The sequence below is a fragment of the Lutra lutra genome, chromosome 16 (assembly GCF_902655055.1).
Source record: "Lutra lutra chromosome 16, mLutLut1.2, whole genome shotgun sequence".
NCBI classification, from domain to species: domain Eukaryota; kingdom Metazoa; phylum Chordata; class Mammalia; order Carnivora; family Mustelidae; genus Lutra; species Lutra lutra.
The window spans coordinates 46876812-46899806 of record NC_062293.1 but is presented as its reverse complement, the minus strand read 5'-3'; the positions used below and the strand labels follow the sequence as shown (position 1 = coordinate 46899806).

Below are 22995 nucleotides of genomic sequence, written 5' to 3'. Positions count from 1 at the left end.
ATCAGTGGATAGCAGGGGTCTCAAACTCAAATGCCAACAGGGGTCATGCACAAAACAGGAATGGATGAAATGCTCCAGGTATAAATGGTAGAGAAGGGTGGGGACTGCAGTGACTCAGGTCTCACCAGAGGAGTAGCCTCTGGGAATTGCTGACCAATTTGTACCATGCCTACGGAGTGGATCCAACATCTGGTTTTTTAGAAGAAGCAAAAAAACTCAGATTTTATATGACAATTCTAGGTTGGGATTTTTTTTTTTTTTTTTCATTTTCATTGTGGTCTCAACATCAACCATTTTCTAAACATTGGCAACCAATTCAAGTATTCTAGAATACTCTTCAGGCCAAAGTAACACATGTACAGATATGGCCGTACAGATATGCCAATATTCAACCTCTGATGAGAGATGAGGCTCAGGGCTTGGGGCCAAGCAAAGAACTTTGAACGATGATGGACACAAAATATGTTATTTATTGTCAATTTCTGCAAAGACACATTTAAGCAACAAAATATACATTTGTCAACCTTTTAGAATTTGTTTTATACATTAACAAATACAATGTGCTACCATAGCAATAAATTAAATGTACATTATTTACATTACATAGGCAGTCGGGGTCTACGAATCACCTCCTCAAGAAGAGGAAAGAAAGAAAAGTCATCAGCACACGGATCATTTCCGAGCTACACGTCTTAAGTTCTATCACACAAAGGGATCTCTTCACACTAGAACATCAGCACTCCCCGGGCTGGAGTGTAGAAGGGAAACGCCCATGACGGGAGCGCTGGCATACATGCTAAGGAGCGGGAAGGAGGAACTGACCGTTCCAAGTGGAAATATTACAAAATCAAAGATGATGGCCTTTCAATTCCAGTTTTCCAGCCAAACACCCTCTCCCCAGTGCCGCTAAGGCACAGGACAGAGCCATTGTCCCAACAGCCTCTCACTAGGCAGGGCTCCACCATCCTTGGCCCTGGTGGGGGTGGTCTCCTTTCTCCCACAGGGGCAGATGGTCCGACTGAAAGGAGGGAGATATGGGGTTGGGGTGGGCGAGGGGCAGTAGTAAAACAGACAGCAGAGCTTTTAATGTTCCTTGGCAGACTTGAGAGACTCCACTGACCCACTCTCACCTTGGAGAAAGGGAGCTAGAGTTTTGGGGACGAGCCATGGGTCCCCTGCCAGCCACCTACCTGACCCTGGCCATTCCCCAATAACAACCTGTCTCTGCTGACTCAGAATCAAATGAGGAAGGTAGTGTTTGCATTGGCACCTTAACCAGTCAGTGTAAGAAGGTGACTCTGGCTCTCGTCCCACATCAGCACAGGAGCCTATATTTTATTAAGGACCCTTGTTTAAAGATCAGGGAGAAGAGTTTTCTTTTACCACTTTTCTTCTGAACTTGAGATGGGGAAACTGAGGGCTTGCTAACTGCTCTCTTCCCTGGCCTCCACCCCCATTACAGACCAGAGCTGAAGAACTGAGATTACCAGAAATGGTCCACTAAAATCTTTTCTTTGCTCAAGCTGCATCCAAAACCCCAGCACCCTCCCTGGAAAACTGAGCACATAAAATGAAGAGACTGACATTCCATCTTGACCACAGACAGCTCCCAACCAGTGCCCAGGCACTAGCTGGCCAGCTCCTCCGAAACTCAGGACCCCAGCAAGCGCAGCCACCGGTTCTACCGGCCATGTAGGCGGAGCTGAAGAACAGGCTGGGCTGTGGGCTCCAATCCCAGCTTTGCCACTCGTTGGCTGTGCGACCCCCAGTGAGCCATGTCCCCTCACTGGGCCCAAGGTTTCTCAGCAGGATGACAGTATGGATGGATTAGATGTCAAAAGAGGCCCAGAAGCCTTAGACATCGAGATGATACCAACAAGGCTGAAACCATACAACAGTTTTCACTCATTTTTCATTCATTCGTTCGTTTCCCTTCATTAGAAACTCTAGCTCCAACCTTCTCTCTCAAGCTCATTCTGCATCTGTAGTTAATTAAGTAAGCATCACTGAGCAGAGGCATCTGGGTGCCCTGCAAAGCCTGACCAGTGCAGCTTCTTCCGCGAGTCAGGCCCTTCCCAGAGGCAGAGACATGTCCAGGAAACACTTCTCCTGTGTCCAGATCACAAGCAGAGTGCCTCAAATACCAGCATGAGCACCGTCAGGATGAGTCTGGTCCCAGGGACCAAGGAGACTTGAGCAAATCTTTGAGCCCCAAGACTGGGCGCAGCAATAAAAGGAAACTTTGGGCCAGAGCAGATGCAAGAGGATATGGGGGAAGCAGCCTTCATGAACCCAAGCTGTCCACCCCATGGTCCAGGGGGATGACATAAGACTGCCCACTCCCTGTCCTCCTCCTCCCCCTCAGCCCTAGGACCTCAGGGGCTGCTCGTGTGTACTCTAGGGCTTTCTAAAGAAGGTAAAACAGGACCCAGAGAGAGGAACATTTCAGACTCTGCCCAGCACACTCCCCAGTAGCTAAGAGCAGGTAGAGACCACTTCTCAGGTCTGTTTTGTAGGGAGCATGTCTGTGCCTCCCGGTGTCCCTGGACACTCTCAACCATCCTGGCTCGGAGGCGGGGACACAGCCCTCCCAGCAGGTGGGGGCTGCCGAAGGAGCAGCCTGGAGCAGCAGAGGAAAGCAGGTATGAGAACAGGGTGGGGACAACCAGGAAACTCCAGAGGACCCCCAGACCACAACACAACACAACCACCAAGCAGCTGTAAATACCAGCTACCTGAGAAGCAAGCCAGAACCTGGAATAGTTGGGCTTTTGTTGTTTTTTTTTTTCCTTTTAAATGCAGTTTGACCTTTCAAGTTCCTTCAGCAAGCCAGCCAACAGAAAGAACACTGCCAGAATCCGCAGACCTCATTCCAGCAGTGGGTGCTGCTACAGTGATTTTTAATAAAACCTAAACAGACGTTTGTTGACCTTCTCACTGGAGAAATTTTACCGGACTAGTATTTTAAGTAAACACATTTCCCAAATAGTGTGAGGGGACAGGTCCACCCAGCCTGCAAACAGGATCCCGCCATGTCCACAAGAGTGAGAGACAAAGGATCAAGGTTTTGCTCTAATGGCAAAGCAATGGGGAAACTGTCACATCAGTCAAAAACAAGTATGACATCCAATTATCATATGGTTTCACTTATTTGTGGAGCATAACAAATAGCATGGAGGACAAGGGGAGATGGAGAGGAGAAGGGAGTTGAGGGAAATTGGAAGGGGAGGTGAACCATGAGAGACTATGGACTCTGAAAAACGATCTGAGAATTTTGAAGGGGTGGGGGGTGGGAGGTTGGGGGCACCAGGTGGTGGGTATTGTAGAGGGCACGGATTGCATGGAGCACTGGGTGTGGTGCAAAAATAATGAATACCGTTATGCTGAAAAAATTAAAAAATTTAAAAAAAAAAAAAAAAAACAAGTATGACATCAACTTGGGATTGCTTTGACTTTGGAATAGGCCCAGATCCCAATGCAGATGAAACAGGTGGTAGAAATCTGTGTCACCTGCTCCCAGGAGCAGGGGCCCAGCCTAAGGCCCTGGGGCTATCCCGTGTCACAGGGCCCCACGCACCCAAAGTGCCAGCACCCACAGGGCTCTGCGGAGGACACCCCGCCTTACCCTCCACCGGGGGCCGGGCTGCAGAAGCGACTTTCTGCCCTGCAGACAAGGATGGGTGAGACGCAGGGAAAGGGGGAGCTTCTCCCGGGAGTGAGCTGGCTCTGGCCAAGGGGGCAGGCGGCAGGCAGCCCCTGAGCTGCCTCCAGCTGGGGCCCACATCATAAAAATCCCGCCAATGTGACCACCGCCTCCAGACCCACGGTTGAAGGGGATCGGAGGACCAACCAGGCCAAAGGGCACAGAAGCTGGAAAGAGCCCCAAGGTAGCTCTGGGCCCACCACAGACGCCAAGAGTAGAAATCCCAGAGGGACATCGCTCCTTTCTCATGCCTACATGCTGCGTCCACACACTGACCGAGGTGGACAGGTCAGCCCCCTGCCTCGCCTCCCCGGCTCTGACCTCAGTGGTGGGCTCAGGGAACTCTTCCACAAGCTTCCATCACCAGCGGGGGCCTAATCCCCGCCCAGCCAAGGTCCCAGAGCACAGCTCGCCAGCTTGTTCTTCCTCAATTCCTTCCTGCTCGGGGGCTGCCCATCCCTCCTTGGGGAAAACACCCACCCCAAGGGGAGAGACCTGCCCAGATCTTGTCCCACAGCAATGACGCAGGGCCACCTCCACACACACACAGCTGTCTCGCCTCTGCTGCCAGCACCCAGGACACACTGGCCACAGGACCAGAGGCAGTGCCAGGCCCGAAGTCAGCAGGTGGGCAAGAAAGCAGCCCCCAGCACACAAGCACACAGGTGTGGGAGCAACACTGCTGATTCCTGTCACAACATCATGGAGGATGGCTACAAATCTTGGTTCCACCACCACTAAATGGATTCACTATGCCTGCCACGTCCCGGGCACAGGCTGCCCCTCTCCCCGTGCAGCATTATGCTGATGGCCCCCGCACCCCACCTCACCACTCTCTGCCCCACTAGTCTCTGACCAAGTCCCAGGGGCCCAGATCCCCCCAAGCCCAACTCTTTCCTCTGTGCACAAAACAAGATGATGGATGGGCCAGACACACATCACATGGACGGTCAGGAGCAGGAAGAGACTTGAGGGAGGAGGCCTTGTCCAGAGAAAGAGAGTGCTCACAGGGTGTCTTGGCTAGGGGACAGGCAGGGCGGTGGCCAGATCGGGACATGGGGACAGACGGCTGGTCTGTGGGCAGGTGGCTGGTGGGGCAGCAGGGCTGTGACGGTCAGAGTCGTGGATGGCACCCCCAAACTGCTGGGAAAGGGCCTTCTCCAAGACAGAATCAGGGCTTCCCTGGAGGAGAGAAGGAGGGAGAGGATGACCAAACACGGCATAAGGAAGGGAAGGAGAACTTGTGCCTGTGGCTTCAGCCCCCTGAAAGGGCTTGGAACATGAGGGGCCAAAGACAAGGGTGCCAGACATCAGGCAGCATGAGCAACTGGGCATAAACACCGATGTGGTGAACAGAGCAGGGTGAAGGTGAATGTCAGAATTCCCACTATCTCTTCTACTTTTTCACAGATCGGGTTTATACAAAGTGGCCCCCACTTGGCTCCAGCTGTGACTCAGCCCCCTCAGCGGGGAGAGGGCTAGGAAGGCAAATGGCTCCCTAGTAAATTTACCAGCAGGGGGTCAGGCCTTGGTGGTGACAAACTGGAATCAGGCCCGACTCTGCTGAAAACCACGCACTCCCGCAGCAGAGGAGCCTCCCTCGGGTCATCCCACACAGTGTTGAGGGACTAGGACATCTCTGAACATGCAGGGAGGACACATTTCAGGCCAGAGCCCTGGCTGAAGATACAAGGAGGGAAAGGCTACCAAGAACAAGGAGACAAGGGGACAAATGGAGGAATCCCCTGTCCGAGGGAGGAAGGTGAGGTCTGGGCTACGGCCCGTCTGTCTACTGGAAGCCGTCCCCTCCCAGGGCAGGGAGACCGGCTCAGTGAGTCTGGGCAGATCGTACCTGGCAACCCTTCCCGCCCGCACCGGAGGCTGTCTGCTGTCTTCCTCCACCCAGACCCGGGCCCCATCCCAGAGGCTTCAGGGAGGAGGCAAGCAGTCCTCCCCAGCTCAGGATCCCTTGGGTTAGTAGACCACGAGTACTCTGATCTTAACATGGACACATCTCCCCTCGTGGCCACAGCAGGACAAACACTTGACCCACCTTTGACAAGCGAAGGAATCCTCTTTCACATTAGTGACCCTGTTTCAAGAAAAACCCATACAAGAGTTTTAAATAACTAGACAACATAATCCCCACCGACTGAAGCTTCTGTGCGCTCAGCTCGCAGCTCTCTGAGCTGCGAGCTAAGGAAGGGACATGAGGCCCCAGGAGCCAAGAGTTCCCAACTCACACCTGCATGTGTCTGAGGGTGTGACGTTAACACAGGAGGTGTGGCAGAGCTGGCCAGCACCCCTAGGCCACGTACCATGCATGGTACATGCCTGTACCATGTGGGGACTGTGGCATCACCGCCAGATCTGACCAGAACTTTCCTTCTCCCAGTGTGCTGTATGAGCCACCCCTTCCTCTGGCCCCCAGGAAAGACAGCTGTCTTTGGAGGGGGTTGGAAGGTGGGATACGGGAGGCTCCCCCCAACTCCCCCACCCCCCTACCCCTACCCTCATGCCCCTAAGCCTTACCGCACTAGAGCTGGCGTGGCTAAGCTTATCAAAGCGGAATTTCAGATTTGACCTCGGGGAGTTTCTGCTTTTGGGATCTAGGAAAAAGAAGTTTCCATGAAAGGTGGGTGGGTCCGCAGAGGTCACTAGGGCTGTTTGGGGGGGTGCAAGTGGGGGGGGCCTCCTCTGTCCCCTAGGCACTCCAGCTGACCTGTGGCATTTTATCAGAGCCAACTCTCAAATCTTTAGAAATTTTTAGAAACGTGAGCTGTTTGGTAAACCCAGGCATTTTTTTAAATTAAATTACAGAAATTTACAATTCAATAAATGATAATCATCAAAGATAGTAAATACCCAAAAGTCCTCACTCCCTAATTATTGCACTGATTTTTACTGTTATCAGCTGTCGTTGGGTCACTTCTGTCCGTGGCCATCTGTCTGGCAGCGCGCTGCGGGCCAGCGCTCAGCCGTGGTCGAGCCCTCCAAGCATGGAAAGCAGTGGATGCTCCAAAATCAGGGCTTGACCTACTGTTTCATTGTCTAGGCTTCAAATAATGAAGGACATGTTAAAAAAAAATACTGATGAGATTTGAAAATGCGTCATGTCTGCACCCATTACATTAGGACCAGCACAAACATGGGAATCAGTTCTCATCTGGCCCTCAAGAATTAGGATGTGATTCAGCAAAGAAGTGGCTGGCTGGGTTACATTCCTGACAAAAGAGCGGTCGTCAGTCGTGTCAGAACTACACCTTGCTGGGGACGCCTGGGTGGCTCAGTCGGTTAAGCAGCTGCCTTCGGTTCAGGTCAGGATTCCAGGGTCCTGGGACTGAGCCCCACATCAGGTTTCCTGCTCAGCGGGAAGCCTGCTTCTCCCTCTCCCTCTGCCTGCTTGCCTCCCCTGCTTGTGCTTGCTCTCTCTCTCTCTCTTGCTCTCTCAAATAAAGAAATAAAATCTTAAAAAAAAAAAAAAAATTACACCTTGTTGGTCCTCTGCAACTTTCAGTTATCCACACATAAAGAGGTTAGACAAAGAGCAATCGGAGTGCTTGGTGAGAAATCATTTGGCAATATGAGATTTAGAATAAAGAAGTCTAATGCAGCATTATCTGTATCAGTACACAAGTGTGTGTGCACATGCACGAGTGTGCCATGGGAAAGCTGGGCGTGGAACATGACCAGCACACCCGGGCAGGGGGACCACTCGGCTTTCTGGCTTTCCTCTGCTTGGGGAAGTTTACAGGTCAGTACACTGCAGCCAGAGGCCACTGGCTTCCTTCTGGTGCTTCGGATGAGGGGCTCCAGCCAGCACTGTGAGTACCTCTCAGTCAGACCTGCCAATCCCCTCTCAGGACCCCAGGCACCCAGATGTGACATGCTGATGATCAGGGATCAGAGACCACAGATGCTGGACATCAGGCCTTCCCAAGGGATCCCCCTCTTCCCAGATGCGCCAAGCAGCTTATAACAGGTTCCCAGAGGTCTGCAAACTGACCCCAGTCCTGTGGGTTCCCAGCACGGCCTCCATGAGGCTGGCAGCCCGAGGCCAGGGATTCAGTACTGCACGGGGGACGGGGATGACAGTAGCCCATGTGTGGTGCAGGAAACCCAGGAGGGGGCCGCCAGGTCCCTTCAAAGTCCCCCTGTGCCCCGGGTGACCTTCAGCAAGTGGCAGACCGTCTCAAAACCTCCCACTACTCAGAACCTTATTTGATTTGGTATTTATTTAATATCAAGTAGGAGCCAGGCTTTTTCATTCATTCCTTCAATATTTAATTACGCCTTATTAAAAATCACGGCATTTATATTAGAACAAGGAGTTTGGGTGTTTGGGGGTTTTACAGAAGGGGAGACTGAGGCTCAGAGAGGTGAGCCTGTCCTTGCCCCAGCCAGGACTGGAAGCCAACCCTGCAGCCGCCCAGCACAGGGGGCCATGTGACAGGAAGCCCGGGAATGGGCTCTCTCTATGCTTCTATCATCACACTCCAGTTTCTCAGCCTCAGCTGATGGATGTTTCGGGCCAGAAAATCCTTTCTTATGGGGGGGCTGCTCCATCCTTTGTCGGATGTTTAGCGGCATTCCTGACCTCTACCCATCAGGTGCAGGGCACTCTCCTCCCACAATCATGAGAAGCAGAAACACATCCAGATGCTGTCAAATGCGCCCTCGGGAACAGGATGCCCCAGGTTGAGCACTATTAACTACACTCTTGTTTTATTCCTGCCATTTAACCTAACCAACATTCAGGTTAACAGTTCTAAGTCTCTGATGACTGTGAGTTCATCTAATCTTCATACAACCAACCACAACGAGGTAGGAACTATTCTGCTCCCTCCACCCTTTGCTTGGGGAAACTGAGGCACAGAAAGACTCAGTAACCTGCCTGGTGTCACCAGTAAGTCGCATATCAAGGATTTGGATCCAAACCCCACAGTGCTGCACCTGCCCCCACATGATGCTGCCCTCCTTGAGGGCCAGACAAGGCTCTGATTTCTGGGTGATGGTGCCCTACCATACCTATCATGCACGTCCCCTCGAGGGCCAACCCCTCCCCCCTCCCCAGAGCTGTTGCCTCATACTCTGTCTGACCACAAGGATCCCAGAAGCCCCAAGGGCCCAGATTCTTTGCTCTCCCTGAACCCCCACTACTGAGTGGAAGATTTTACCTTCTTGATATCTCTTGCATCTACATCCTTCTCCGTTGCTCCAGACAGCCCCAACCCACAGCCCAGCCACCCTCACTGCCCACTGTGACCCCTCACTGATCTCCCTCCGCCTCCACTGCCCACCCACCCCGTCTACTCAGCCAGCTGCAGCCACCTAGTCCAGATGGCGCTTCACTACATAAGACCCTCCAGTGGCTTCTCTTGCCAGCAGGACAATACCCAAGTCCTTGCCAGGGTCTCCACGGTGGCCCCGGCCCAGCATCCTATCTGCCATCTCTTCTCATACCTGTCTCCTCTGCGAACTGCAGCCCAAGGAACCACTCACGTTTCCCTCCAGCTGCAACACTCACCCCACTTTGTACCCTTGCACTTGTCATGGTCATCATTGCGGCCCAGGCACCCAGCATCAGGGATGGGGTGCAGCCAAAGAGCCTCCACTTTCAAATTCCAACTCCTCTACCCAATCACTGAGCTTCCAGAGCCTCGGTTTCCCCATGAGTAAGGAGATGATAAGAACACTCCGCAAACAGACAGAATGAGCTAGCAGAGCTCAAGGGCCTAACACTTGGGGGCTGGAGTGGAAACCGGTTGTTGTGGTGTGGCTGGAGCTCATGCCCATGGTCACAACACAGGCCCCGCCCCTCCGGCCCCAGGGCACACAGCCCCAGACCCCACTGACCTGTAGGACTCCGGCTCATGATGATGGGGGTGGCTGCGGCCCCCAGGCTGGGGTTCTCGCTGCTTGGGGACGGGCTGTAGACAAACACCTCCTGCTTGAAGGGCGAGGTGGTGGACGGCTGGCTGCTCTGGGGAGAGAGGCTGGGTGAGTGATGCCAGCTCCAGCCTCAGCGACCCCACAGGGTGGCCTATGCCATGGCAGGTCTGACACCGACACTGCCTCCCACATTCCGCATGGACCTGCTCCGTCTTTCTGCTGCCCCCAGAAGTGCCCCAATCCTCTCTTCTCTGGCCAGGAACCCCACAGCAGGGACCCCACTCAGTGTGGCCCCTGGCCCTCTGCTGCTATTCCTGTGTCACTCCCAGGGAGAAGAGACAGCTGACTGGCCCATCTCTTTCTTGTTTCCATACTTCCCCTTCCCCGCCTCCCCCGACCCCCATCCCCAGAGCCTGGATGGGGCTCTACCCACAGCAGCTAGTTGAATGCACACAGCCGGAGTCTGGCTGGACCCAGGGTGCCTCTCCCTGCTCCCCAGGGTTGGAGGGAGCCACACCTACCCCGCTGTCACACTCCTCCATGGCCTCCCCCTCCCCCGCTGTGCTGCTGAAGCTGCTGGTGCTGGAGGATGAGCGGGAGATGTTGGCTCGGCCATTCTCCTTCAACTTTATGAAGGGCCTGTGGGAACGGGAGCAGGACAGGCCTGGTCACTCACGGAGCCCATCCCCCAGACAGGGCAGACCTGGCAGTGACTCCCCCCCCCCCCCCACCGCTGGCTTTTGTGTTTCACAGAGTTCTCAAGGCAAAAAGGCTGGCTCTAGCTGAGAGCGCATTCCAGGCAGCTCCAGCCGGCCCTGCCCCCACCCTCTGCCCTACCCCAACCCTCTCTCTCTTACTTCTCCTTGTTGGGGCAGATTTCCGGAGAACTGGGGTTGGATGAAGCCTCAGACTTCATCTCCTGAGAAGAGTGTGCACCATCTGGGGTCTTGGGGTTGCTGGATGCACTGTCACTAAGGAAAGAGGAATAAAGAGGGGTGAGGTCACGGGGCCAGCCCCTAAGCCCCCATCCCACCCCCAGGCCCGAGACAGGCCCAAGCAGCTCTCAGTGCCACAGGGCCTGTGGGGTCACAGCATCCCCTGCCAGAGCACAGCCACCAGGACCTCCATTCCCCCAAGGCCCACTCGAGCTGCAGCGGACAGCAGGGGTCCCTGCTCCCTCAGTGGCTACCACAGGCTCCTGGGTGAGTCAAGAGTGATAGAGCAAGAGTCCTGGCTGGATGCCGCCAAGCCCATATCCACTCCCCACCGACGCTGGCCATCCCACCTGGCAGGGCTCAAAGTCAAGAGCCCGAGGGCCTACGACACGCATTTCCACAGCAGGGAGAGTAACCCAATGCGCATGCGCTCTGTGGCGGGGCAGGCAGGGTCGCTGTGCATGACGCCCTTTATACAGACCACAGGACAAGCTCCCTGGATCTGTGTGACAAGGTGGCTGGGAAGGGCATCTTGGCCAACAGGCTACTCTTGGCCAAGGGCTCAAGGGATTCCTTCTCTTGGAGTTCAACAAAGACCAAGTACGCCGCCCACCATCTGTCCTGTGCCCCCTGCTGGGGACAAGGTGGCCTTGTCCTCAACGCAATTTTTATAGCTTTACTGAGATACGATCCGCATAGAATTCACCCAATTAACAGTGTCCAATTCAATGGTTTTCAGTCTACTCACAGAGTTGTACAACCATCACCACTATCTCATTTTGGAACAATTTAGACTCTCTTAAAGAAACTCCAGACCCACATATAACCATTCTCTGTCCACCCCTGGAAACTACAGATCAGCTTTCCGTCTCTCTGGATTTGCTGGTTCTGGACAGTTCATACAGATGAGATCACATGACCTGTTCTGGTCTTTTCTGACTGGCTTCTTTCACTCAATCTTTACAAGATTCATCCAAGTTGTAGGCATATAGCAGTACTTTACTTTTTATTGCAAAAAAAAAAAATCCCACTTTCCAGAAACACCACATTTTATTTATCCCTTCACTGAGCCATGGACATCTGGATCCTTTCCACTTTGGGCTATTACGAGTAATGCTGCTAGAAACATCTGTGTGCTAGTTTTCATGCTGACATACATTCTCTCGGGTGTAGACCAGGAATGGAACTGCTGGGTCATATGGTAACTCCATGTTTAACTCTCCAAAGAGTTGCCAAGCTGTTTTCCAAAGCAGGTGCATTAGTTTCCGCTCCTACCAGCAAAGCCCAGGATTCGAATTTCTCCACATCCTTGCTGACACTTGTCATTACGTGTCTTTTTGATGACAACCATCTCAGAGGCATGAGTGCCTCAGTGCACTTTTAATGAGGCTGCTATTGACCTCCTAATTGTCCCCCCCAAGCAGGGGTTTAGGCCCTGGTGTAGGGCTTCTCTGCACATCTGACACAGTGGACTCTCCCTCCTGGAATTCTTCCTCTCCAGGCTTTCTTCTCGTCTTCCTTCCCTTTCTCCCCTTGTCCTGAGATACTGGTGTTCCCCAGGCATTCTACACACTCCCTTGGGGGGTCGTATTCATTGATCCGTCTTTAAACACCACCTGTGCCCCAGTGACTCCCTTCTGCAGCCAAGGCCTCACTCCTAAGCTCAAGGCCTGCTGTCTGACCACTCAGAATTCTGCACTTCTCTTCTGGGTAGGCCATAAGGACTCTCACAAGTACAGGTCCCAAACAGAGTTTTTCATCCCCCTCAGTGAACCTGCCCTTCACCCTGCATGCCTGAGCTCAGGGCACCACCACCACCACCACCACCATCCAGGGCCGCGACCTGGAAGTCAACCGGGTGTGGGGCTTCTGTAGTTCTTGCCTGAGCATAGACCCCAGCATGTAGCAAGCACTCGAACACTGCTTGCTGAATTAAACAACAAGTGGGCTCACCATTAAAGGACGAGAAAGAAATTAGCAAGAACAGGTTAAGGATGGTGCAATATGAAAGCTGCTTTTAACAAAAGGGAAAACATTCTAGAAGCCCTAATGTAAGTTCAGGGAACTATCTGGCAGAATCGCAGAAGGCTTCGATAAGAGTGAACATCTGAGTGAGCACTGGGAAAGGAGGTAAGGAAAAGAAAAGAATCCAAGCAATGTTTCTAGTTTGGGTCCAGACACGACAGACAGTTCTGGAAAGTCCCGAAGAGAGCCTGGCCAAATCTGTCTCAGGGGGTGGAGCAGAGGGAGTGACCTAATGCGGGGACCAAGGCTAGAAGGCTGCCATCTACCAGAGCTGCACAAAGCCATCCCCAAGGCTGGGCATCTGGCAGCAGTGGCAGGACCCACAAACACATGCTGGACAGTTACCATCGTGTCCGGCCATCGCCTTGGCCTTCAGAGCCTGTGTGCAGCCGGGGGAAGAGCCCTGACCGCCGCTTGATAGGGCTCCGTGACTGGTTCTTCGCCGCTGCTGCTGCTGCTGCTGCCGCCACTGGAGGCTGTCAATGAAACCACCGAAATGAGTGCCCACAGCCCACCTCGGACCCCAACTCCTTCCTCTCACCCCCTTTTCTGGTCTACAAACAGCTCCTGCAACCCCCGAGTCTACAGGAGATCCCAGAAAATAGGGAGGTCGCTCAGGAGGCTAGGATCCACGCAACAGGGACTGAGACCCCAAGACTCGTGCCACGGCAGCCTGTTACCCTGTGTTCTTAAGCCAAAGCTCGTGGCCCCACATAATAATCACCAAAGACCAGAATTCTTGGAGGAACAGGGGTCAAGGCCACCATAAAGACAGCCCGGCATACCAAAGTCAGGGTGTTTCGGGGGGTCAAAGACTGAGAACCACACGGCTGAGGGGGCCCTGGGAGAGACCTGGTCCAACCTCTCGCTTTACCACTGAGGAAGCTGAGGAGCCAAAGGATGAGGGGATTGGGCAAAGGTCACAGAGCAAATTGATGGCAGGAAAGGGACAAGAACTCAGGACTCTGACTCTCCTCACAAATAAGTGGGTCCAAGCTAGGCATCTCTATAACAAGATGGAATGAGAGCAGCAAAGCCAGGTCCGCAGGCCAAAGGAACCTGCCGAGAACCCACCAAGAACGTGGCTCTGTGTCAGCACATGCAGGGGGATGAGCACGGGACCGAGGAAAGGGAGACTGTGGTCATTCTTCAGAGTCCACCAGGCCTCTAATGCAGGCCCCAATCTCCTTATCCACAGAACAGGGATAACTGTCCCGCCCTGCTCCTTTCATAGACCCTCTCGGTGGAACAACATAACAGCTATGAAAATATCTGGTAAGTTCAATGAATTACGTAAGATCACTTAGAACACTAATCCTGAGTATCAAGGTGGGTATATTCTATTTGAAAAGAAAAGAAAACCCTTGTCTATATAAATCCAAAGTCACTTTGTTTTTTATAAATGGACCAACTATGTGGTTCCTTCACCTGGCCAGTTGCTTGTGCAAGGAGACCAGGCCCAAACCCACAGCCACACCAGGCTCCAGCCTTGGGAACTGCACACACAGTGATTAACAGCAAAGATTTTGGGTCAGGGAGATATGGATTCAAATCCCAGCCCTTCAGCTTAGTTAAGGGCCCCAGGGCAGGTTACTAAGCCTCTCTGGGCCTCCTTTCCTCAAGTCTGAAATGGAGAATACATCAGTTCCTACCTCAAATAGCTACTACGAGGATCAGATGAGAGAATGTCCATGAATTACTTCGCTCAGTCCCTAGTGCACAGCAAGGCGGGGTGGCTACTGTGATCGTTAATAACAAAGTGACGACACCCCTCCTGAGTCCCAAGATACTGGGCAGAGAAATATGCCCCAGAACCACTCTAAGGGGGGGCCCCACCCTTAGAACAGCACAATGGGCAGGCTTCTAGTCTGGGCCAGCCCCAGCAGTGCCTGGGATAGAGACTGCGAATCACAGGCAGGGCCTAGGGTCACCCCCAAAGAGCCTCAATCTCCCCAGTCCCTGCTCGACTCCCAGCCCAAGCCTGGGTGAACAGACCCTCCTTCGCAGGCCTGGGGCAGGGGTGGGGGGCCAGAAGAGGCACCCTCCCTGGGAACCGTGTGCTGCCCCAGGGCCCGAGGCACTCACCGAGAAGGTAGTCTTGGTGACCTCCATGCTATTGTGCGAGATGCCCCCACTGAGGCTGCCAGGGATGCCCCCGCTGTGCTGCTTTTTCTGGCTGCTCACCATGGTCTCCATGGAGTGGCTGCGCACACGGATGGCCCTCTGCAGGGAGAAGCGACAGGGACCCGATCACTGGCGCTCAACCCACCAGATGCCCCTGTCCTCCCAGGGGGTCTGTAGACACAGCCCTTCGCTTGGGCACACTCAGGCCACACAGGGCCCTGTGCCCACTTAGGGACACCAAAGAGCAAAGGGCACGTCGGCAAACAGTGACACATCCAGGAGGGAAAACCAGGATGGTCGGGACCTGCTGGTCCACGTGCATGGATAAGAACAGCTACAGTCAAGAATGCTTTGAGCCTACATCAGGAACAGGCCTAGGAGGTGATGACCGCAACCCCAAACCACTCTGCAGGTCTCTGCTGTTCTGCAACCAGACCCAAGAGCAGTAACCAGTGAGGACAGCTAGTTAACATAGAGCGAACCCTCCCACAGGCCCTGGGCTTTAGAGAACTGCCCTAATTCTAGGAACACATCTGGTTTCCCTGACTGGATGCTCCTTAAGACAGAGGTCAGGCCTGACCTTCTCTGACTCCTCTCCTGCAACTCCCCTGGTCCCGGCACAAGGACAGACACATGGGCAGCACGTGGAAAAGAAGAGTAGCCACGTTTACTGGGGACTTATGATCACCAGGCTCTCTGCGAAGAGCTCAAATGTAATCTCACAACTAGCCCATGGTGTGGCTCTCCTCCATCCCATCTCACAGCTAAGGCTCAGAGAAGCCAAGGGACCTGACCAGGGGCCCCCAGCTAGTAGGAGGTAGAACAGAGGGCAGACACATGCCAAGATACACAAATGGAGGTATGTGTTGCTCACGTAAAATGGCCATCCCCACCATATTCCTCAGTGGAACAAGGGGTTAAATCAATCAGTCTAAGGTGGTTGCCAAATCTCTCCCCTTGCCAGTGGGGTCTGAGGGGATGGTGGCTGAGAGCTTGAGGATGGCCAAAAGAGAGGCGACATTCTGCACCAGAACTGCAGTAGCCACTCTGGGGTGTGGGGATCAAGCCCGTGGGATGAAGGCAACAAGCCAAGATGGCAGAGTGGGGAAGGGAAAGAAACCAAATGCCGAGGACCCCACAGAGCCATGAGTCACCCCAAGCCTCCACGTTAAGTGGGCTCGTGGATTTTCCTTACTGTGGGAGCCGGCTGAGGTCCTCAGGAATGCAGCTTCAGAAAACAGGCTCAGAAGGATAACAGTATGGATACAGGAAGCCAATTCAGGAAGAAAGGCCATCTGCAAACACGGGTGCCCTGGAGACTCACTACTTTTGCAAATGAGGCACGGAGCCCCCCAGCCTCCTACCCCTGATGTCATCCAGCCCCTCCTGGGTGAGTCAAAGATACCACTTGAGGGACATCATGGCTCTCCCTTTCTAAACCACAGAAGAGAATCGCCTAGTGACAGTTTCCAGCCCATACATTCTATTCATTCCATCACCCAGAGTCAACATTAATTCGCACACCCTTTGAAAAACTGAGAGCAGGACCGGCTGTGGCACCACACTAAGGTGCGCCGGGATAAGCAGCAAGGTTCCCAAAAAAAAAAAAAAAAAAAAAAAAAAAACCAGCAAGGTTCCTTAAGTGAGTCAGTTCTCCATAAACCTCAGCCCCGTGACATTCTGCTGGGGCCCTTGTGGGTGCCGCCACCATCAACGATATTGTGTGTGTTCTGACACATTCCTCACAGTCTCTTTCCAAGAAAGACCGGATGTTGTGTGCTAGGATCTGGTCTACAGAGCTTCACAGATGTGGACTTATTGAATCCCCGCACCTCTTAGAGGCAGACAGGACAGGCACTCACAGAAAAGGTCCCGAAGAAAGGCCCCTGGGCTCCAGATGAAAGGGTCCCTGGTATCCCAAAAAGGGGTCGAGATTGAACACCAAACTAAACTAGTGGCTGGAGGATTAGAAATCAAGGGCTCCTAGCCTCTCCTCCAAAAAAAGTCTCCAGGGCTGATGTTAGGAAGGATGTTTTCTCCTCAAATGACCTTGGTGCTGCTGTCCGAGTCAACAAGGAGTCTGAGGAGACGGGCTGGCAGAGAATCCCTGGGATGGGCATGGTGGCCATCTGCTGCTTGAGGCTAACGAAAGAGGGTTACATCCTGGTCTTCCCAACACCATGTACGAACCTCTCTGGCACACGGACTCCTCGTCTATACAACGTGGTGATGGTCCTGCGTGAGGACGCTGGGAGATCATGCGTGCCAGATGTTTCGTATACAAGCTGCCCACTGGGGGCCAGCTCTCCACCCCCCACTCTGAGGGATGGAGCTGAGGGACACAACGGCTAACTCAAAACCTTGACATGAAGCCCGAGTTGGACAAAATCACCCAGTGATATGGTCTGAAGTATTTTACGTTTCAATGTGATGTTGAGCTGGAAACACTAGCCTTCTCAAACCGGGCAGAAAAGTCAGGGAAAGGGCCAAGAAAAGAAAGGACAGACTCCCCTCTGCTTGCATCTTCCCAAGGCCGGGATGCTCATTACGTTCAAAACTGCCTTTTCCCATGGTAGAGAGCCTGACCTTTGGAAAGGTCTTCTGTGCACCGAGCTGAAGTCTTACCAGTTCTAGGGCTTGGAGTCTTAGGCCAGTCTGTTTCGTATCTCACCCAACTGTCCCTCAACTGTCTGAGGACACCACTGTCCCCAGGGTCTGCTCTCCTCCCAGCTTACCACCTCTGGTTCCGGTGTCCCTCCTCAGTCCGGATGGGTTTTCCAACCCTCAGCTCACCCCACGGCTTACCTCTCTGAACAGACTCTCCTTTCGGGGGGGGGCAAAAAAACAGACATGGTGTCACTTTCTCTTTATCATTGCATGTCAGCAGGGATGTGAGCTACTAGTTAGCATTATGCAGGGAGCAAGTCTCTTCTGGGCCCAACAGAGGCCTTGCTTCTTATGGGTTTGTGCTTCCTTATGCTTCCAGATGGGTTTTGGGAGTTGTTTCAATTCCACAAATTTAATGCACACAGAGTACAGACATGAGCACTAAGACGGCGGGGGTGAGTGACAGGATGCCTATCTGTATCAGGTAAGCAACAGAGAGAGGGCTGCTTAGGGAGAAAGTTGCTAACTGCTTGCCTCCTGAGATCACACCTAATTGGGAGGCACCCTGAGGGACCTTGAGGACTGGAACAGGGTCTTCTGCTCCCCCTAGAAGGACAAATAAAGAATGGATGTTGACAGGAGAGGGCAATGTTCCCTCACATCTGCACAGACCAGAGCTCCGACCCATGAGCCACCCAGGCTGCCCCAGCTGCCCCAACTCCAACCCCAACTGGGGGTTGGAGCATGCTGGCACCTTAACTGCCACTACCCACCCCCCAGAGTTCTGGGAGAAATGCACCTACAGTGGTCCCTGTTTGCCATGGTCCCCATTCTGCCCCTGGGCCTTTTCCTCCCTGGTCCTTCATTCCCCCTTCTGCATGACGACATTAATGGGGGAGTGGGCTAGCTCCCTGTTTCTCAAAATGTGGCTCACACGTGCTTTGTATACAGATCATGTAGGAGCGCTACTTTTTCTTTTCATTACAGACCAATAAAAATTGCATCAACAGCTAGCAGTGGTAGAGAGTGGCATTTGAGAACAACGGTCTAGAGATCAATACTTTTCAAAAGTGAATAATGTAGAGCTCTTTTATAAAGGAAAATATTTCTTCAAGACCAAGAATCCATCCACAGACACCCCCTACCCCCCCAACAGTGGTCCCACCGACTGCATTTGCAAGATACCTACTTATGCCACACAAATTCTTTTAATTGTGAGTTTCACTGCAAAAGTTTGGTCTCTATAATTGGAAATATGTATATTTTTAGATTATCATCTAAGTGAAAATGCAAAATTTTTAAGTGTTGGTAGATCTGGCAGATTCCTGAGACTATCTCGAAGCACTCAGTTTGAGAAGCAGGTCTGGACATCCATAAACCAACTGTTCCATTTCTCATGGAAGAAAAGCTTAAATGACAGCCAGCAGAATCGAAGTGAGAAGGGACGACTAGCCTGCATGGTGGGAGGTGCCGGGCAGCACAATCTAGGGTAGCTATCGGTCTGCTTCCTGGAAGAGGAAAGAATCATCCCAAGAGGCCAGGGAACGGATGGCTGAGACTGCTTTTAGCCCTGGAAATTCCCAGTTGTTTCCACAGGAGATGAGACCTTTGACCAAAAGGAGACAGAAAACACAACTTTTCCTTCTGGAATCATTTTGTGCACTTGTTCCAAGAGGGATCCTATGGAGGTGCGGGTAAGGAACTCCATGAGGAATGAAGAAATACCAAAATGAGTGGTTTCCTGAACTGGTTCAGACCATAGACCTGGCCACAGGCACAGCCCAGGAATCAGAAAACCCCAGGGCCCCTGGGTTCCATGCCCCTAGCTTCGGCCTCCACAGCCTGGGAGACAAAACGGTCATGGTGGAAGGGACAGGGCAAAAGAGCCCATGTTCCCAACTCCGGTAAGCTCATCTTAATGATCAGAGCCCTGAAGGCTTACTCTGTGTGACTGCTGGTGACAGCCCCTCCCTCACGCCATAAGAGCTACCTCAGGGACAGGCGTGGAAGCAAAAGGCACAAGCCAAGCTATCTTCAGTCCGCAAGTGGAAGGATTAAGGGCTGAAAAAGAAATGGCCCTGGACTATTGGATCAAAGACAAGTAACGATAAAGTCTTGAAGCCTCTCCCCTCCTAGAGACCCCTTCAGTTGGAGCCACTGGAGTCAAGGGCAGATCAATGGCTTCTCCTCCAGAGGCAGGGGACCAGACAAAAGGCCTCAGGCTGCCCTCCTTCAAGACCCCCAGCTCACATGTAGCTGCTGGGCCATTTTCTCCATGGGCATCATGGGCAGTGTCCAGAGCCCGCAGGCTTTTCTAGTTTATAAAAACCTTTGAAACTTGAAAAAAAAAAACTTGAACTTCCAAATACAGAAAGAAACTTGCAAAACTGAAAGCAACACACGCTACTTTAAAACCTACAAACTATGCCACATGATGGCAGCTGAAGCCATATATAAATTCCAGCTACTGTGGGACGTGGGAGCATTGTGATATTCTGGAGGGGTGGAGCCTACACGGAGTTCCCATTTACTGGGCCTCACTCCCCACCCCACCACCACTGGGCTAGCTGAGCTGGCGCCTTCTTTCTTCCCCAGCCCCTCCCCTCCCTCACACCCCTTTCCTCTTGATCTCCACTTTCTCCTATTTCGCCCTGGCTGCGCTGTCCGTGAGGCCTGAAACAGATGCCCCAGGAATGTCCCACCAGCCTGGACAGGCAGCTCAGCTCCCACCCTCTTACCCCCACCCCCGGAGGAATATCAGCAGCTGCCTCAAAGGGGGGCCAACGGAGCCGTGCCCTATCTGCAAGGCCAGCTGGGCTGCCAGGGACAGACCCCAGGCTTGCCCAGGCATGGGTGGAATCTTAACGGACCTGGGAACCAGGGACAGTGGAAAAGATGGGTTCTGCAACCCAGCAGACTCGGATTCAAATTACTTTTTCTCTTTGAGCCTGCATTTCCTCATGTGTAAAATGACACGCATGACTCCTAAAACAGGAATGAATTAGTATCCCCATCAGAATGGCCTTCCTCACAGGGCACAGGAGGCACTGTGAGGCCTCACATGGGATGGTGCGTGTCCAGCATCCACCGGAGCCAACACCAGCCGCTGACGCTCTCACTGAGCATCCACTGTGTCCCGGGCAATGCGCACTCTCCCAGTCAGCAGGTCTTATTTCGGGGATCTCCTGTGGCCACTCCAGAGGTCCGATCTATCACTCCCGTGTTGTAGAGGAGAGCGCCATAGCTCAGAGACGCAGATCACACCGAGCTGGGATTCTAACACAGGCACACAGTGTCCCTTTACCAATCATTCTGCAGTGGGCAGTCCAGCAGAATGTTAACCTAAGAACCAGAAAACCAGAGCTTGTTCCTCTACCTCTAAGTAACTGTAAGGTGTTGAGCAGTCCTGCCACCTCCCTCAGCCGGTTCCCACTGTGTGTGTGTGGGAATGACAAGATCTGCCACACTGAGAGCACAGGAGAACAGCCAGAGTTGGTGCTGGCTATCGGGGCTGTGTGGACCACAGAGCACTCAGTAAGCATGGGACGATACATCCCCTATACCTCACGCTGGCTCGGGGGCTGGCCGAGCTCTACTTGAATACCTCCAGGAACTGGAAGCTTACTGCTTCTCTTAGCAGCTGGTTATGTTATGATTAGAAGTTCTTCCTTTTGCAAAGTCCGAAGGGAGTTACTTGCCGGTAACTCCATCGCACTGGCCCTGGCCAGGTCCTCCAACACCCTGCCAGCTGGAAAAACTCATAGCAGTACCACACACATTGGCTGCTAAAGACCCCAAAGACTGTGTCCTTGCTCAGGTCCTCCTGCCCTGGGCTCCTCATCCTGACACAGAAGACGATGCTGAAGGCAGTAATGTGCCTGGTTTGTACTGGCTACTCTCCCACTGCTAACTCTCTCCCTGTCCCTGCTTCTCAGACTCCCTGGCCCCAGAGGTCATGATCCACATCAAGGAAGGATGGAGAGGATGCTGGAGACACCACTGGCTGCTCTGACCACTCGCGCTTCCTGAGGCCCCGCCCTCTGCCAACACTGCAATGCTGCCATGAGGGTTCTAGGGACGGGACCCCATGGACCTTGGGCCCCTTCCTTTGTGCATTCCCCCACCCCCACCGTGCAATGTGCCAGCCACTCTCATGCCCGTACCTTAAAAGACTCCAGAAATCCCCCATGGCCCCCATTCTCAAACTTGTCCTCTTCTGGGCCCAGTCCCAGCATAGCCTGAGTGTGGCTGTGAAGCTCATCATGGAGGTTGTCCAGCAGGGCGGCCCTCGTCCGGTCCTAAAAGGAAAGAGGGCGGAGATTACGGGGTGGGCATGGAGGAGGAGAGAGGTGCACCCTCTCCTGGGGGCTGCCAACACCTAGCCACCAGCATCTGGAGGACAGTGTGGACCGAGGGCTCCATGCTCACAAACACTGCAGTTACCAGGAAAGCTCTGTGGCTGGCCTCTGATCTCTCCCCTACCCCCTCTCCATGGGCCACCCCACAGCTCTACCCTGCTGACTCCCAGCTCAGATCTCAGCCTCAAGCTCCACAACCTGGTGTACCCAACTGCCTTCACTGCTCGTCTCCATCCAGGTGCTAGGCCAGGGCCATGCGTTCGACCTCCAGGGGGCACCATTCACACATGCCAGCAGCAGCCCCTGTGGGGACCTCCAGATCAGCAGATTCTCACAGACCTCGTCTCCCAAAGGCCCCCAGGTCAGTGAAGAGCCCCAGCAAAAGACCCAAGAGCTACCCCACCATTCCACTTCGCCCTACCCTAGACACAGGATCCTGACCCCAAACCATTTCCTCCTGCAGCCCATCTGAGCAAGCTGCCCTCATCCGTCCTGGGTTCCTTTTATTTTCCCCTTTCTTTAAGATTTTATTTATTTATTTGACAGAGAGAGAGAGACACAGCGAGAGAGGGAACACACGAAGGGGCAGAGGGAGAGGGAGAAACAGGGAGCTGAGCATGAGCCTGATCCTGGGCTCGATCCCAGGACCCTGGGGTCATGACCTATGCCCAAGGCAGACGCTTAAGGACTGGGCCACCCAGACACCCCTGTCCTGGGATCCTATAACAGCTTCTAACCTGCCACCCTTCCTGCCCTCCTCCCTAGCGAGCTGCTCTTCTCATTGCCACCAGAGTAATCTAACACACAAAGCAAACCATTACTCTAAGTACTTTATGAGTACCTCATCACTTCTCAAGTTCAAAGCCCTTCCTGACCTGACCCAAACAACACCTCCTCTGAGTCTCCACCCCAACATGAGTCCTCCTCTCAGGCCCCCCTCACGCCCTCTGGGGCTCCCTCAAAAGTCATGTTCTGATCTGCCTGGCCTTTGCCTATTGCTGTTTCCCATGCCTGGAATAGCCCTCCCCAAGCTTTCCTCCTGGCAAAAGGCTCGTCAGAGATCCAGATCCAGCAGCTCAAGGGCCACCTCCTCCAAGAAGCCCTCTCTGAACACATCCCAGTTCTTCAGGGGCAAAAGCAGTCACAGCCCCTGTGCTGGCCTCCATCATGGCCCAGTGCCGACACGTACCATAACCAGTCTCTTAAGTAATGGCCCCTTGCCACCAGCCCAAGCGCTCTGGAAGGCAGAAACCGTGACTCACTTACCCCTGTATCACAGGGAACAGAACAGAGCCTGGCACACAGCAGGTGCTCAATAAATGACTGGTGAATGGTTGGCTAGACCTAAGGT

At 53.3% G+C, this 22995-nt stretch overlaps 1 protein-coding gene across 8 annotated transcripts in view; it reads right to left on the bottom strand.

The window, feature by feature from the left end:
- Positions 1-3412: 3412 nt before the first annotated feature.
- RAP1GAP2 (RAP1 GTPase activating protein 2) overlaps positions 3413-22995 on the bottom strand; it is a 264858-nt gene continuing 245275 nt past the window's right edge. For 6 of the 8 annotated variants that reach the window (XM_047707371.1, XM_047707373.1, XM_047707378.1 and 3 more), the window contains 9 exons: positions 21450-21584; positions 14641-14778; positions 12901-13031; positions 10453-10566; positions 10117-10234; positions 9560-9686; positions 6236-6312; positions 5757-5795; positions 3414-4885 (listed from right to left, as the gene is read on the bottom strand). In XM_047707371.1, the coding sequence (XP_047563327.1) occupies positions 5787-5795; positions 6236-6312; positions 9560-9686; positions 10117-10234; positions 10453-10566; positions 12901-13031; positions 14641-14778; positions 21450-21584 (849 nt within the window). In that variant the 3' untranslated portion in view covers positions 3414-4885; positions 5757-5786. Of the gene's footprint in view, positions 4886-5756; positions 5796-6235; positions 6313-9559; positions 9687-10116; positions 10235-10452; positions 10567-12900; positions 13032-14640; positions 14779-21449; positions 21585-22995 lie in introns of all 8 variants that reach the window. The other 2 variants (XR_007123396.1, XM_047707377.1) reach the window with 2 other exon arrangements.